General features: G+C 41.5%; 1 protein-coding gene across 2 annotated transcripts in view; it reads right to left on the reverse strand.

Annotated features, from left to right (window-relative positions):
* Positions 1-1,410: 1,410 nt before the first annotated feature.
* zfand3 (zinc finger, AN1-type domain 3) overlaps positions 1,411-16,831 on the reverse strand; it is a 61,118-nt gene continuing 45,697 nt past the window's right edge. For both annotated transcript variants that reach the window (XM_020489364.2, XM_020489361.2), the window contains one exon: positions 1,411-2,301. In XM_020489364.2, the coding sequence (XP_020344953.1) occupies positions 2,081-2,301 (221 nt within the window). In that variant the 3' untranslated portion in view covers positions 1,411-2,080. The remainder of the gene's footprint in view (positions 2,302-16,831) is intronic.

Genomic DNA, 16,831 nt, shown 5'->3' on the forward strand with positions numbered 1-16,831 from the left:
TATTACTGTCCGAGGCTATGTGGAACATATCCCAGTCCACGTGATCGAAGCAATCTTGAAGCGTGGAATCCAATTGGTCAGACCAGCGTTGGTTGGACCTGAGCACGGGCGTTTCTTGTTTTAGTTTTTGCCTATAGCAAGGGAGCAATAAAATGGAGTCATGATCAGATTTGGCTGAACCCGATCTAACGTCTCTGGAGAGACATGAATATAACTGAGCAACGATACTTCTCATCCAACCTGACAGAGCTTGAGAGGAATGGGAGAAACTTACCAAATACAGGAATGCCAAGCTTGTAGTGTCACACCCCAGGAGTCTTGAGGCTTGAAGATGCTTCAACAAAGAACTGAGTAAAGGGTCTGAATACTTATGTAAATGTAATGTTTCTGTTTTTGTTGTTAATCAATTTGCAAAAATTTTGAAAAAAGCTGGGGTATTGTGGGTAGATTTTTTAAAATTAATTAAGGAGTCTGAATACTTTCCGAATGTATTATATAGTGTACATCCTCTGCAGTTGTTAATCAATTTACAAAAAAAAAAAAAAAAACTGTTTTTGCTTTGTCATTATGGGGTATTGTGTGTCGATTGATGATTATTTTTTTTATTGAATTCCTTTTAGAATAAGGCTGTAACGTAAAATATGTGGTAAACGTCAAGGGGTCTGAATACTTTCCGAATGTATTGTATAGTGTACATCCTCTGCAGGTGCACTGCTACTGCTACTTTGTTGTGCTAGATGCTTGGGTTTTTGTGAAATTGATTCACAGAACTGGTAATACTGCCATGTGACATTTTTTGGGTTGTGTTGTTTAACTGCTTGTCCATCTGTCCCCGACTGTTGCCACTGCAGTCCATGGAGTCTGTGGCTTTCCGGATTGAAAAGGGGCGTGTTTTGAGGTACGATTGAGGAGACTAGGCCTGAGGTGAGGTATACTGTGGAGGCGTCAAGTTTATATTTAGAGCATTCTCTACTCATCTTGATGGCGAAATCAGCTAGTTTTGCATAGCTAACTATCTAAGCTAGTTGTTGTGAGGCATGGTGCAAGTGGGTACTGGCCAGACCTGCATGGGCACCAGCAAGTCGCTCTTGCCCAGGTTTGCCCTAGGCTTTTATCACCACTTCTGTGAGAAGGGACCCATGGTAAGAGTGCAGGTATTGGCAGGTACTGGGTATTTGTGAAGTGGAATTCTTCCTATGTGAGAAATTGTCCTTTTACTGGTATGTTGATTTAAGAAGGGTGTACACTCAGCATCATAGAGGGACAGAGCTGCTGCCGTCTTCAATTCCCCTTACCAGCGTGTCTTTTTGAACCAAACACTCCACTTGTTTGTCTAGGACTCGTCCAAATAGAACGAGGAGTGCCAGTTTAGGGGCATTGACACCTTTAATGAATCTCCGGACGCTCCGCTTTCATACATATTTATTATTTGTTGAGGCAAATACATGTCATTTTTTTGTCTAAAGACAAACTTATCAATCCAAAGAGGAAAGGTAAGAGCATACGTTTCTTGTGGCTAGGTGGAGTCCTACCACATTTACAGTAAAAGACAGAACTGTCAAAGCAAACCCAGATTGTCAAAAAATTCTCAGGACAATATCAGATATGAATGACAGACAAAAGAAGCAAAGTCAGACAACAGAACTGCAGGTGACAGATCATCACACAACCTTATTGGACTGACGAACTTGAGGGATGGTTTGTTTCCGGTTTTCAGTGATACTGCATTTAACCAATACAGTAGCCCCTGAAAGCTGGATGTGGGAACTCCACTTAGGTGTTTCTTTTACATCTGTTACGTTAGGTTACCCCCCAACCAATGGTCCAGGTTAGAACTCGGGAAGGGATCTTAGATCTGTGCCAAAGGTATCTTCTACCAAAAGCTATCATATGTCAGCCAAACATTCACTACCATGCCATGCCTTGAATGGTGACGGTCACATGGCTATTGTGTGCTTTCAATCCGGATCAAGGTGTCCGATACAGTGGATCATTCCAGATAGGGTTCGCCCCCTCCCACCCTGACCATGCTATTTATTAGCATCCGCTGCATGTAATGTGAGATTACAGCAATTAGGCGCTAACGCTCCGGCAAACAGGAATGTATGTTTTCTATCTGCACCTTTTGGTAGATGCCATAGAGCTGGGATGTCATTACAGGAATTTTATCACTCTGCCGGGTAATGGAATCCGGGGTGGGCTGAGAGATTGTGTTGTCACCGCTTTCTGACAGACGAGCACTGGTTTCCTCACAGACACCATCCCCCACCCCTCCTTCTTGGGGGACTTGTGAGACCAATTCTGCGGATCATAAAGGGAGAGAGGTGTGTTAGAAGGCTGGGGTGTGTTGGCCAGAGGGGGTTACAAGAAATTGAGTGGAGAGGCAGGAGTGTGTGTGTGTGCATGCATTTGTGCGTGTGTGATTGGGGCCTAGTTTGGGTGGGCTTATCCATTCACCCAGGAGCAGCTGCTCTCTCCCACAGGAGAGAGGCGAGATCGTGACTACACACACACACACACACACACACAGGAGGGTAAATCAGGTGCGGGCGGGTCATTAACGTTCACAGGTTTTCACAGCAGGATAATGAATAATGGGCTGGTGCGTATGAATGCATTTGTAGTAACTGGGATCCCGGGTTTCCATTAACTAGCCCCATCCGTGGCAATATTTACAAGTGTAAAATCACACGGGGAGGGAGAGTCAAACAAGACAAACATATGTATATCTGCCCTGTCTCCCGCCTGACTGAAGCACCTTTGACCCCCAGTAGTCACTTTTGGGGTCTGTTTAGAAGGCTGGAAACGTTACAAAATGTAAACAGATACATATTTTTTTAGAAGAGACGTGATTTTCGGTACAATAGCAGACATGCATTAAGATGGTAGCTTGTCTCTGGTCACAGGTTCCGGAATGGTTAAGAAAAATCACAACATGCACTTAAAATGAACCCTACAAATAGCAGTGTTGGGCGATTTAGAAAGCCATAGTCAGTCAATAAATAATTTAATAATACTCGTAGGAAAGGTTTTCATCTTTTAGCTCACAATCCGTGGATACTATATGATTAGAAAGGTTTTAAAAAATTGAAAAATATATGGCACATGGAAACCACACAAGGGTGGTCTATGCTGATCGGTGTGACGGGCTGAGGGTTGCAATTAAAAGAGCTTATGTTTGGTAATGTATTATTTGACTGCGTTATATAAAAGTACCATGTATGTCAAGTGTGTATGTAAAATGTGAATGCAAAATGTATGTATACATAGCAGAAAAGCTGTAAAAAAAAAAAATATATATATATATTTATACATTTTTTATTATTAAATGGTTGCCCCCATTTACTTACCAAAAATGCCTCGTTTTCTAAGTTTGCCATATTGTACGTTCTCTTTAACTCTTTTTTTGTATCGGCATTAGCACAGTACAGTATACTTTATTAGAGGCTGGTGGGCGGAGCTACAACTGGACAGGCTCCTTGTAATGGCTGGAACGGAATATATTGAACGGTATTAAACATATGGAAATCACATGTTCGACTCCACTCCATTAACTCCATTCATTACAATGTGTCCCAAAGCAGTCTCTTCTGCCCCATAGACAGATTTTTTTCAAAGAGTAATTTGGATTAACTATCTTCTCAAGCTCGCTGGGACTGGCTACTCAGCCTGCATGACATTCTCTTGCTGTCCTGCTCTCGCTCCAAACAGTTCTATTCAACCAGACCCTCAGAGCTCTGGACACCCATCCAGATGACCTAACATCCGCCATCAAGAGAAAAAGAAGGAGAGAGGCGAGAACCGCTGCAAAGCAAACAAACTGCTTTGGCTCGTGCTAAGAGACTGAGAGACAGGAAAATCAATAATGGCAGCCACCCAGACAGCAAAATAAAGGAGGCCTTACAGCAGTGCGTCGCCTGCAAGAACTACAAATTAATAAGTAAATGTTGTTTAGAGAAATATTACCCCTGCAGTGGTTGTGGTGCAGTCGACAAACATGGAGCTGAAAGACATGGGAAAAAGAAGCAGGGCGGGCGGGTGTATTGGGGATGACATATACAGAGTTTATTTCATTTTTGTTCCTATCAGAATTTGTATTTGTATACCCATAGGGAATTGTGAATCCACATGTACTGTAGCTTACCGATATATAGGAGACACAAGTTTCCCTTTCAAAGAGAGAATAGATACGTATCATTAAGGCTTTCTCCTAGACTTGTCAATGGATGGGAGCTGTATTTCATGTATACAGGCTTATCTTGTCGTGTCTAACAAAAGAGGTAAGATAATGCGACACTAAAGCATCACATTTGTCTTTACATTTTCTAGGATAGGGTCAATGGAGACCTGAACTGGGTACCAAAGTGGAATGCACCCAACACAGGGATATCATACACAGAATCAGTCATAAATGTGGACACACCTACTAATTCAAGGGTTTGTCTTTATTTTTACTATTTTCTACAATGTAGAATAAATAGTGAATACATCAAAATGATGAAATAACACATATGGAATCATGTAGTAACCAAAAAAGTTCTAAACAAATCAAAATACATTTTATATTTGAGATTCTTCAAAGTAGCCACCCTTTGCCTTAATGACAGAGTTGCACACTCTTGGCAATCTCTCAACCAGCTTCACCTGGTATGCTTTTCCAGCAGTCTTTAAGGAGTTCCCACATATGCTGAGCACTTGTTGGCTGTTTTTACTTCACACTGCGGTTCAACTCATCCCAAACCATCTCAATTGGGTTGAGGTCAGGTAATTGTTGAGGCCAGGTCATCTGATGCAGCACTCCATCCCTCTCCATCTTTGCCAAATAGCCCTTACACAGCCTGGAGGTGTTGGGTCAAATCAAATCAAATTTTCTTTGTAAAATACACATGGTTAACAGAATTTAAGGCTAGAATAGCGAAATACTTGTGCTTCTAGTTCTGACAGTGCAGTATTATCTAACAAGTGATGTAACAATTCCACAACAACTACCTTATACACACAAATCTAAAGGGATTAAGAATAAGAATATATGGATGAGCGATGGCCGAGCAACATAGGCAAGATGCAATAGATGGTATAAAATACAGTATATACAGTTGAAGTCGGAAGTTTATATACAGTACACCTTAGCCAAGTACATTTAATCTCAGATTTTCACAATTCCTGACATTTAAACCAAGTAACATTCCCTGTTTTAGGTCAGGTAGTGTCACTACTTTATTTTAAGAATGTGAAATGTCAAAATAATAGTCGAGAGAATTGTTTATTTGAGCTTTTATTTATTTCATCACATTCCCAGTGGGTCAGAAGTTTACATACACTCAATTAGTATTTGGTAGCATTGCCTTTAAATTGCTTAACTTGGGTCAAATGTTTCGGGTAGCCTTCCACAAGCTTCCAACAATAAGTTGTGTGAATTATGGCTCAATCCTCCTGATAGAGCTGGTGTAACTGAGTCAGTTTTGTAGGCCTACTTGCTAGCACACGGCTTTTCAGTTCTGCCCACAAATGTTCTATAGGATTGAGGTCAGGGCTTTGTGATAGCCACTCCAATACCTTAACTTTGTTGTCCTGAAGCCATTTTGCCACAACTTTGGAAGTATGCTTGGGGTCATTGTTCATTTGGAAGACCCATTTGCGACCAAGCTTTAACGTCCTGACTGATGTCTTGAGATGTTGCTTCAATATATCCACATAATTTTCCTACCTCATGAAGCTATCTATTTTGTGATGTGCACCAGTCCCTCCTGCAGCAAAGCACCCCCACAACATGATGCTGCCACCCACGTGCTTCACAGTTGGGATGGTGTTCTTCGGCTTGCAAGCTTCCCCTTTTTCCTCCAAACATAACGATGGTTATTATGGCCAAACAGTTCTATTATTGTTTCATCAGACCAGAGAACATTTCTCCAAAAAGTACAATCTTTGTCCCCATGTGCAGTTGCAAACTGTAGTCTGGTTGTTTTATGGCGATATTGGAGCAGTGGCATCTTTCTTGCTGAGCGGCCTTCCAGGTTATGTCGATATAGGTCTTGTTTTACTGTGGATATAGATGCTTTTGTACCTGTTTCCTCCAGCATCTTCACAAGGTCCTTTGCTGTTCTGGGATTGATTTGCACTTTTCGCACCATAGTACGTTCATCTCTAGGAGACCGAACAAGTCTCCTTCCTGAGCAGTATGACGGCTGTGTGGTCCCATGGTGTTTATACTTGCGTACTATTGTTTGTACAGATGAACATGGTACCTTCAGGCGTTTGGAAATTGCTCCCAAGGATGAACCAGGAGGTCTTGGCTGATTTCGTTTTATTTTCCCATGATGTCAAGCAAAGATGCACTGAGTTTAAAGGTAGGCTTTGAAATACATCCACAGGTATACCTCCAATTGACTCAAATTATGTCAAATAGCCTATCAGAAGCTTCCATGACATAATTTTCTGGACTTTTCCAAGCTGTTTATAGGCACAGTTAACTTAGTGTATGTAAACTTCTGACCCACTGGAATTGTGATACGGTGAATTAAAAGTGAAATAATCTGTCTGTAAACAATTGTTGGAAAAATTACTTTTGTCATGCACAAAGTAGATGTCATATCCGACTTTCCAAAACTATAGTTTGTTAACAAGAAATTTGTGTAGTGGTTGAAAAACGAGTTTTAATGACTCCAACCTAAGTGTATGTAAACTTCCGACTTCAACTGTACATATGAGATAAGTATGTAAGATATGTAAACATTATTAGTGCAGTTGACGTACCAGGTGCGGCAGGTAGCCTAGTGTGTTGGACTAGTAACCGAAAGGTTGCAAGATCGAATCCCTGAGCTGACAAGGTAAAAATTTGTCGTTCTGCCCCTGAACAAGGCAGTTAACCCACTGTTCCTAGGCCGTCATTGAAAATAAGTATTTGCTGACTTGCCTAGTTAAATAAAAGGTAAGAAAAAATAATAATAATAAAACATTTAAAAAGTGGATGCTCTCAATTGTGCATTTGTAAAAGTTTGTGAGGGTTTTAGGTGACAAGCTACATTTGTCTATGTGGGTGGACCATTTTAGTTTTTCCGTAATGTGTACGCCGAGGACTTTCCAACTTCTCCACTACTGTCCGGTCGATGTGGATAGGTGGGGCGCTCCCTCTGCTGTTTCCTGAAGTTCACGATAATCTCCTTTGTTTTGTTGCTAGTGAGTGAAAGGTTGTTTTCTTGACACCACACCCCGAGTGCCCTCACCTCCTCCTTGTAGGCTGTCTCGTCGTTGTTGGTAATCAAGCCCACTACTGTTGTGTCGTCTGCAAACTTGATGATTGAGTTGGAGGCGTGCATTGCCACACAGTCATTGGTGAACAGGGAGTACAGGGGCTGAGCATGTACCCTTGTGGGGCCCCAGTGTTGAGGATCAGCGAAGTGGCGATATGGCGTCCTGTCAGAAAGTCCAGGTACCAATTACGCAGGACGGTGTCGAGACCCAGGGCCTCAAGCTTAATGATGAGCTTGGAGGGTACTATGGTGTTGAATGCAGTAGTACTATGGTGTTGAATGCTGAGCTGTAGTTAGATAGAATGTCGTATCGCTGCAGAATGCAGTGGTAGCCATGCTACCAAGTGTGTCTTGAATTCTAAATAAAATCACACACATTGCCACCAGCAAAGCACCCCCACACCATCACACCTCCTCCTACATGCTTCATGGTGGGAACCACACGTGGAGATCATCCGTTCACCTACTCTGCATCTCACAAAAACACGGCAGTTGGAACCAAATATGTCAAATTTGGACTCATAAGACAAAAGGACAGATTTTCAACGGTCTAATGTCCATTGCTCGTGTTCGTTGGCCAAATCAAGTCTCTTCTTATTATTGGTGTCCTTTAGTATTGGATTCTTTGCAGCAATTCGACCATGAAGGCCTGATTCATGCAGTCTCCTCTGAGCAGCTGATGTTGAGATGTGTCTGTTACTTGAACTCTGTGAAGCATTTATTTGGGCTGCAATTTCTGATGCTGGTAACTCTAATGAACGTATCCCTCTGCAGCAGAGGTAACTCTGGGTCTTCCTTTCTTGTGGAGGTCCTCATGAGAGCCAGTTTCTTGATTGTTTTTGCGACTGCACTTGAAGAAACTGTCAAAGTTCTTGAAATTTCCCACATGGACTGTAATTTCTCTTTGCTTACTTGAACTGTTCTTGCCATATGGACTTGGTCTTTTACCAAATAGGACTATCTTCTGTTTGCAAACCCTATCTTGTCACTACACAACAGATTGGCTCAAACACATTAAGAAGGAAAGAAATTCCACAAATTAACTTTTAACAAGGCACACCTGTAACCTCTTGCGACAAGCAATCCCGTATCTGGGAGCGTAATCATAGCCTCAAAGCATTAGCATAACGCAGCGGACATCAATACCCCTAGAAACTTTTCCTATTCATGAAAATCGCAAATGCAATGAAATAAATATATTCAAACACAAGCTTAGCCTTTTGTTAACAACACTGTCATCTCAGATTTTCAAAATATGCGTTACAGCCAACGCTAGACAAGCATTTGTGTAAGTTTATCATGGCATAATGCTATGCTAGCTCTGCTGGCAGCAGGCAACATTTTCACGAAAATAAGAAAAGCAACCAAATTAAATAATTTACCTTAGAAGAACTTTGGATGCTTTCACTCAGGAGACTCCCAGTTAGATAGCAAATGTTCCTTTTTTCCAAAAATATTATTTTTGTAGGTGAAATAGCTCCCGTTTCTTCATCATGCTTGGCTGAGAAATCGACCGGAAAATGCTGCAACTATAACGCCAAACATTTTTCCAAATTTGCTCCATAATATCGACAGAAACACGGCAAACGTTGTTTAGGATCCATCCTCAAGGTGTTTTTAACATATATATTCGATAATATAGTCGTCAAGGCAATTGGTTTCTCATAAGAAGCGATTGGAAAAATGGCTACCTCAGTATTTTATCTGGGTTTCGCCTGTAACATCAGTTCTGTGGCACTCACAGACAATATCTTTGCAGTTTTGGAAACGTCAGAGTGTTTTCTTTCCAAAGCTATCAATTATATGCATAGTCGAGCATCTTTTCGTGACAAAATATTTTATTTAAAACGGGAACGTTTTTCATCCCAAAAATTTAATTAGCGCCCCCTAATGCATAAGTGGTTAATTGAAATGCATTCCAGGTGACTACCTCATGAAGCTGGTTGAGAGAATGCCAAGAGTGTTCAAAGCTGTCATCAAGGCAAAGGGTGACTACTTTGAAGAATCACAAATATATTTTTATTTGTTTAATACTTTTTTGGTTACTACATGATTCCATGTGTGTTATTTCATAGTTTATGTCTTTAATATTATCCTCCAATGTAGAAAATAGTACAAATAAAGAAAAACCATTGTATGGGTAGGTGTGTCAAAACTTTTGACTGTTACTGTATATATATTTCAGAGAATTAAGATTAAAATAGCACAACAGGGTTGTAGTGGTGGGCTTTTAAAGCTTTTTAAAGCACATTGAGTCTCAGGTCCTCAATACAAAAATGTGTTCACATGCAATTTTCAGTTCTCAAATAATCAATGTATCACAAAATGCACAGCAAATCTTAAGTAGGCACGGAAAACTTCACACACAATTCTACAAGTAGGGATGAATATCAAGTCTCATAGACTAAAGTGCTCATGCAATAAATAAGGCCTTTGTACTAGGTCCAGGACTACTAGTATCACATGGAAAAAACTTAAACACAAAGCAGACCAAACTCTTTGGTCTTTTAAAAACCTGCTGTATGTAAAAAAAAGTGTGCTATAGCTTGGAAAGTAAATAAATGTGACTCTGGATGCCAACATAATGTTGTTTGTTTCTAACATTACTGCTGTTTCCTGAAGAAGTTCCATCCTTTGTGTGTTTTGTTTCCTGTATCGCAATTCTGGCATCATCCCGGCCCTACTTTATACATATATACAGTAAAACACAATAAATACTTTTTGTGACTGTCTTCCAAGTCCCCCACACAACAAGCTGTACTCAGAATACTCACAATGAACGCTTTCAAATGCACAGACTGAAATAGGATTGTCAAATGCAAACTGGAAATTCTTTGACTATGGTTGATGCAGGGACTTTGAGACAGCAGCAGTTCTGTCCCTGTCCTTTCCCGGCTCCAGGAAATGCAGCCATTTTAAAGGTCAACTGCACTTCCTGATTTGGCCTGGTTTTTAATCAATGCTCATTTAGAAATGCTAGCGGCCATGACAGAAGGCCAACAAGAGTTGTCTTGGGGTGGATGTGGGTGTTTCTTCACAACAAACAAGGGAAGTAGCTAGCCAGTTTAAGTTTATTGATAGCTACAGTAGCTTATAACAAGCAACAAACATGTCATCAGGTTTGCTTGATTATGTTAGCTAGCAAGGATCAAATCTGTCTTCAGGTGCAATGACAGCGATGTTAATCTCACGCTACACGTTAGGTAGAGGCTATGCATCTAGCTAGTTATCATAGCGGCATACATGTCATTATTTGATAGGCTAACTAGCTAGCTATAAACAAAATGTAGCTACTTACCAACAAAACACCAGTCGCACGTTTAACGGTTGACAGCCCAAGTAGAAGCTATTCGGATGTAATCCATATTCTGAGGGGTTTACTAAAAAGCGGGATCAATGAGTTAGGCAGCAAACTTTGATAAAAAACTGAACTATTGATTTTTCGGTTCATTAAGATAGCTAAACGTATGTGTTATTTGAGTCAATTAGACCATGCCCATTTCAAGCCGACTTATTGATCCTCATTTCTTTATACCCCTCTGGCATCTGCCCAGGATTGTTGAATAACTTTACGGAAGTCCATTTTCACTAGACTATCTATATCATGAGCAAGGGCAAGTACTAACCACTGTCTGGGAAGACATTCCAGTGGGTGAGTTTCTTTTGCGTGAACCTGTGCCCCGGGTGGGTGGGTTTACTAGTTTTTGACCTAAAGAGAGGTCTCCGCCTGCCCGGGGCAACGGGAAATGCAAAGCGAACTCACCCAGTCTTTTGCCAGAAAACATAGTGTTAATAGGTATAAGTGGACAGGAATTGTTGACATTTTTAATCCAAACCCAACCTTAATTTACTCGTTGTGACGCACTCAGGTTCCAAATGCCGTTCAAGATGAGACTGACTTTATGACCAAAATTATCTTATTTACACTTTGTTTTCAATTTTGACACTAGAATTAATGTTCTTGACTAATATTGATGTGAAATAAGCTGTTTACAAAGGATTTATTTTTATTTTTTTAGGGGCAGTCATTCTTTAAGATACCAGTTGGATGTGCTCATCACAATCACACCTGCAATCAATGAACACAAACAGACCAATAGCAAGCTCACAGTTCACAATCTCATGATTACCATAATGAATCTAATAGAGGCACCTCCCTATACATGGTCCATGTCCAAGGCTAACGGCATTTCCATTTTTGTCACTTTTATAAAAAGCAGTGGAGACTCAAGTTTGTGCTAGGACACAAGATATTGTTAACTAACCAGAATTCAATGTGAAATAAACAAAACGTTCAGACATGTCACAGACAGATGGGGCCGACAGAGATGGTTGCCTGGCGTCGAGTCCTTACGAAACTATGCAGTATTTAGTTTTTTTTATGCATTATTTCTTACATTGTTAGCCCAGAAAACTGGATATAAGAGCGATGTCAACATACCAACATTACGACCAGGAATACGACTTTCCCGAAGCGGATCATTTGTTCGGACCACCACCCAGGACATTGGATCTAATCCCAGAGACCGAACCAAAACAACGTCACCGCAGAAGAGGTAGACCGAGCAGCCTCCTGGTCAGACTTCAAAGGCATCCACACCACCCAACACTTCTGAGTATATTATTCGCCAATGTCCAGTCTAGACAACAAGGTGGACAAAATTAGGGTAAGGGTTGCCTTCCAGAGAGACATCAGAGATTGTAACATTCTCTGTTTTACGGAAACATAGCTCTCTCTGAATATGTTGTTTGAGTAGTTACAGGCACCGGGTTTCTTCATTCTTGGCGCCGACAGAAAAATAAACATCTCTCTGGGAAGAAGGGCGAGGGTGTATGCTTCATGACTAATGACTCATGGTGTAATCATAACAACATACATGAACTCAAGTCCTTTTGTTCACCTTACCTAGAATTCCTTCAAATCAAATGCCGACCACATTATCTCCCAAGAGAATCTCTTAAATTATAGTAAGAGCCATGTATATCCCCCCCAAGGAGATACCACAACAGCCCTCAAGGAACATCACTGAACTCTATGTAAACTGGAAACCATATATCCTGACGGCTGCATGTATTGTAGCTGGGGAGTTTAACAGAGCTAATTTGAGACAAGGCTACCTAAATTTGATAAGCACATTGACTGTAGCACTCGCGTGGGCAATACTAAGGACCACTGCTACTCTAACTTATGCGATGCATACAAGGCCCTCCCCTGCCCTCTCTTCGGCAAATCCGACCACGACTCCATTTTGCTCCTATGTCCTGTAGACAGAAACTCAAACAGGATGTACCCTTGACTAGAACCATTCAACACTGGTCTGACCAATCGGAATCCACGCTTCAAGATTGTTTTGATCACGCAGACTGGGAAATGTATACGCTGATTCGGTGAGTGAGTTTATAAGGAAGTGCATCGGAGATGTTGTACCCACTGTGACAATTAAAACCTACCCTAACCAGAAACACTTTCTTTACCCGCTTTGAGGACAATACAGTGCCACCGACACGGCCCGCTACCAAGGACTTCTCCATGGCAAGACATTTAAAAATGTTAACCCTCGCAAGGCTGCTGGCCCAGATGGCATCCTTAGCCGCGTCCTCAGAGCATGTGCAGATCAGCTAGCTGGCTGGTGTCTTTACGGACATATTCAATCCCAGTCTGCTGTACCCACATGCTTCAAGATGGCCACCATTATTCCTGTACCCAAGAAAGCAAAGATAACTGAACTAAATGACTACCACCCCATAGCACTCACTTCTGTCATCATGAAGTGCTTTGAGACTAGTCAAGGATCATATCACCTCCAACTTACCTGCCACCCTAGACCCACTTCATTTTGCATATCACCCCAACAGGTCCACAGACGATGCAATCTCCATCACACTGCACAATCCCATCTTGACAAGAGGAATATCTATGTAAGAATGCTATTCATTGACTAAAACTCAGCATTCAACACCATAGTAGCCTCCAAGCTCATCATTAAGCTTGAGGCCCTGGATCTCAACACCACCCTGTGCAATTGGGTCCTGGACTTTGACTGGCCACTCTCAGCTGGTGAAGGTAGGAAACAACATCTCCACTTCTCTGATCCCCACAAGGGTGCGTTCTCAGCGCCCTCCTGTACTCCCTGTTCACTCATGATTGCGTGGCAATGCACACCTCCAACTCAATCATCAAGTTTGCAGACTACATAACAGTAGTGGGCTTGGTTACCAACAACGACGAGAGCCGACAGGGATCGTGGACTTCAGGAAACAGCAGAAGGAGCACGCCCCTGTCCACATCGACGGGACAGTAGTGGAGAAGGTGGAAAGTCCTCGGCGTACACATCACAGACAAACTGAAATGGTCCACCCACACAGATAGTTTGGTGAAGAACTTCAGGAGGCTGAAGAAATTTGGCTTGTCATCTAAAACCCTCACAAACTTCACAGATGCACAATTGAGAGCATCCTGTCGGGCTCCATCACCGCCTGGTAAGACAACTGCACCAGCCTCAACCGCAAGGCTCTCCAGAGGGTAGTGCGGTCTGCACAACGCATCACCTGGGGCAAACTACCTGACCTCCAGGACACCTACAGCACTCGATGTCACAGGAAGGCCAAAAAGATCAAGGACAACAACCACCCGAGCCACTGTCTGTTCATCCCACTACCATCCAGCAGGCATCTTGCCTATGCCGCTCGGCCATCGCTCGGCCATCGTTCATCCATATTTTTACATGTACATATTCTTATTCCATCCTTTTACATTTCTGTGTATTAGGTAGTTGTGAAATTGTTAGATTACTTGTTTGATATTACTGCACAGTCGGAACTAGAAGCACAAGCATTTCGCTACACTCACATTAACATCTGCTAACCATGTGTATGTGACCAATACAATTTGATTTGATTAACAGTTGGGTTGAAACAAGTCAAAATATTTGAACTTCAATTACTTTTTTCGAAAACCGACTTAGTCTTTTGTCGAAACAATGAAATCACACTGAAAATGTTGGTTGAAATAACATGGAAACCATGTAGATTCCACCTGTCTTTGCCCAGTGACAGGCCTACACTTTCCAGTCACGACGGGCTGAAACCTTACCACCTCTGTCGCCCATGCCTGCCTGTTTCCCAGACTCTGCAGGAACCCAATCCTGTATTCATCGCTAATGCTTCATTAAAGATTCATACATTTTAGTGGTTTATTGAGGGCAGTCCAGAAACTGTACTGTCAGCGGCATGGAAAGGTCACTGGAAAAACTGATATTAATAGGTGCACTGGGATTCTTCTGCCGTCGCCATCGATTTTCTCTTAAATGCGACTAAATATCAACGGGTCTACAGGTGGGAGAGCAGCTTCTATGGAACCTGTGTGGGAGGAAAATAGTTCAAGTAAATTTGGAGGTTTTGGGCTTTGACTGGAATAGCAGACATTTCCTATCGGTGAAATTGTATGGTCGTCATTTTGGTGTATAGACGTTTATGTGTGTTTGAAAATGTCTGTTTATAGGCTACTGTGCCAAAAATGGGATATTGGTATCCATACTAGAACCAGTTTCCTGGATTAATATGACAAATTCTGGACCAAGAACTGATAAAAAAAAAATCTGTGTCCAGAAAAACTGGCCTACAAGATGCATTACATACAATGTCACAAAATGCTCCATCCATGAAACACTTGCTGTCTGTGTCCCAAAGGCACCCTATTCCCTACATTGTGAACTTATTTTGACCAGTGCCTTATGGTCAAAAGTTGTGTACTATGTAGGCAATAGGGTGCCATTTGGGACACACACACTTTCAATACTTAGTGCACTGCTAAGGGGGCTTTTAATGCCGTCTCAGATATCAATGCTCGTCTGGTATCGTCGCCATCCTCACAGAATGAAATAGAAGCCAAAAGCATCTAATGAAACAAACAGGTTGGCTATAGTTTACACAGATTTTAATAATAGTCCTGAGAGCGTTGCGCTAGCAATGCCAAGATTGTGGTTTCAATTCCCGCATGGATCAGACAAACTGTATTCACCCACTGTACTTAAAGGGGAAGTTTCCTGGCACAGATTAAGCCTAGTAGTGGAAGAAAATGTCAAATCAATGGAGAATCTCCATTGAAAATGCTTTTTAGTCCAGGATTAGGTTGAATCTGTGTCCAGGAAACCACCCTGAAATTGCCATAAACGATTAATATAACAATAGCTGACTAATCATACACTTTGCTGATTGACTGGTTATCAGACATTATTCGTTTTGAAATGGGCTCAGTTGGTAATAATGTGTTTAAGATGTAACTGAACCCATGCTTTTGTGATAATTGTTCTGGAATCTAATACAAGTCTAATATGCATGGGTTTCACTCGCTGCCCGGACATCAGCCTTTCTATTGCATTAGTAAATGAATCCGACTCCAACTACTGTGTCCACGTTGAGTCTTAAGAGAACACTTTCGTGTACACCTGGGCAGACCTAACGATATGGGGCCTGGTTTTAAAATGAATTGAAGGGCCCTCCTAACCGAAATTATCCCCCGTAAATTAACTGCTATGATTATTATCTGACAATTAAAAATACCTTGTTCATATAAGTGTTTAATTTCTATGAAGCTGTCACACAATGTAAAATGTATGAATAACATACATTTTACATTAAACAGTCAGTGTGGGCCCCAGTTTAATTTATGAAACATAGCTAAGGCAGCCTGTGTGTACATACACACACACACACTCGCTCTCAAACTCTACAATTTTGTAGATTCACTGCCTTAAATTGCGCATTCCAAAAACATTTGTGTTCAATTACCTTCTATTAAACAAAATTGGAGGTTAAATTGTGTGTATGGATTACATTTGCATGGCTGGCCAAGAACCAGCTAAATGACAGGACTCCTTGTTTGCTGTGCTGCAAATGGATGTCTTTACCCTTAACAGCATTTCATCTTCAAATCCCCCTTTACCACTATTGAGTCACTGGCAGCTACAGATCCCATTTCCTAATAACCAACACACAAACTCACCGGCTACTCTCTCTCACACACCCACACAGTGGTAATAACAGTGCTAAGATGTAAGAATGAACAGAAAATCAGCTCTGACGATAATGGATAAGATCAAATGAATTTTAGATTTCTTGAATCGCTCGATTTAAAATAGAACGGATACCATGCTTAAAACGAGATAGGGAATAGGGCAGAAAGGTAACTGGGCTGTGTGCAGACAACTGAGCATATCGGTGGGCTAAGCATCTCTTATCCAAATTGGGTATAGTGAAGTACTACAAATTCTGCCCAAGTGATGTTGGCTGCTGGCCAATGTTAGCGTTCGTTTGAAGCCACCTTTTGATCATACATAGGTTTATCTTTTATCGAAAACACTAATTAGTGGATATGAGGATGGCATCAAATACCCACCTTGCCTGTTTGTAAAAATCTCCATACACAAAAGCACATGGGCACCATACACGCAAGCACACGTAAATGCACACACACACACACACACTTAACAAATTATTTTTGTAATTCAGAGCAGCTGCAAGTGGGTATATTGTCGCCAATAAACAGCTATTTACATCACCATAAAACTCTGCCTCAGCCA

Source organism: Oncorhynchus kisutch, linkage group LG8 (genome assembly GCF_002021735.2).
Source record: "Oncorhynchus kisutch isolate 150728-3 linkage group LG8, Okis_V2, whole genome shotgun sequence".
NCBI lineage: Eukaryota > Metazoa > Chordata > Actinopteri > Salmoniformes > Salmonidae > Oncorhynchus > Oncorhynchus kisutch.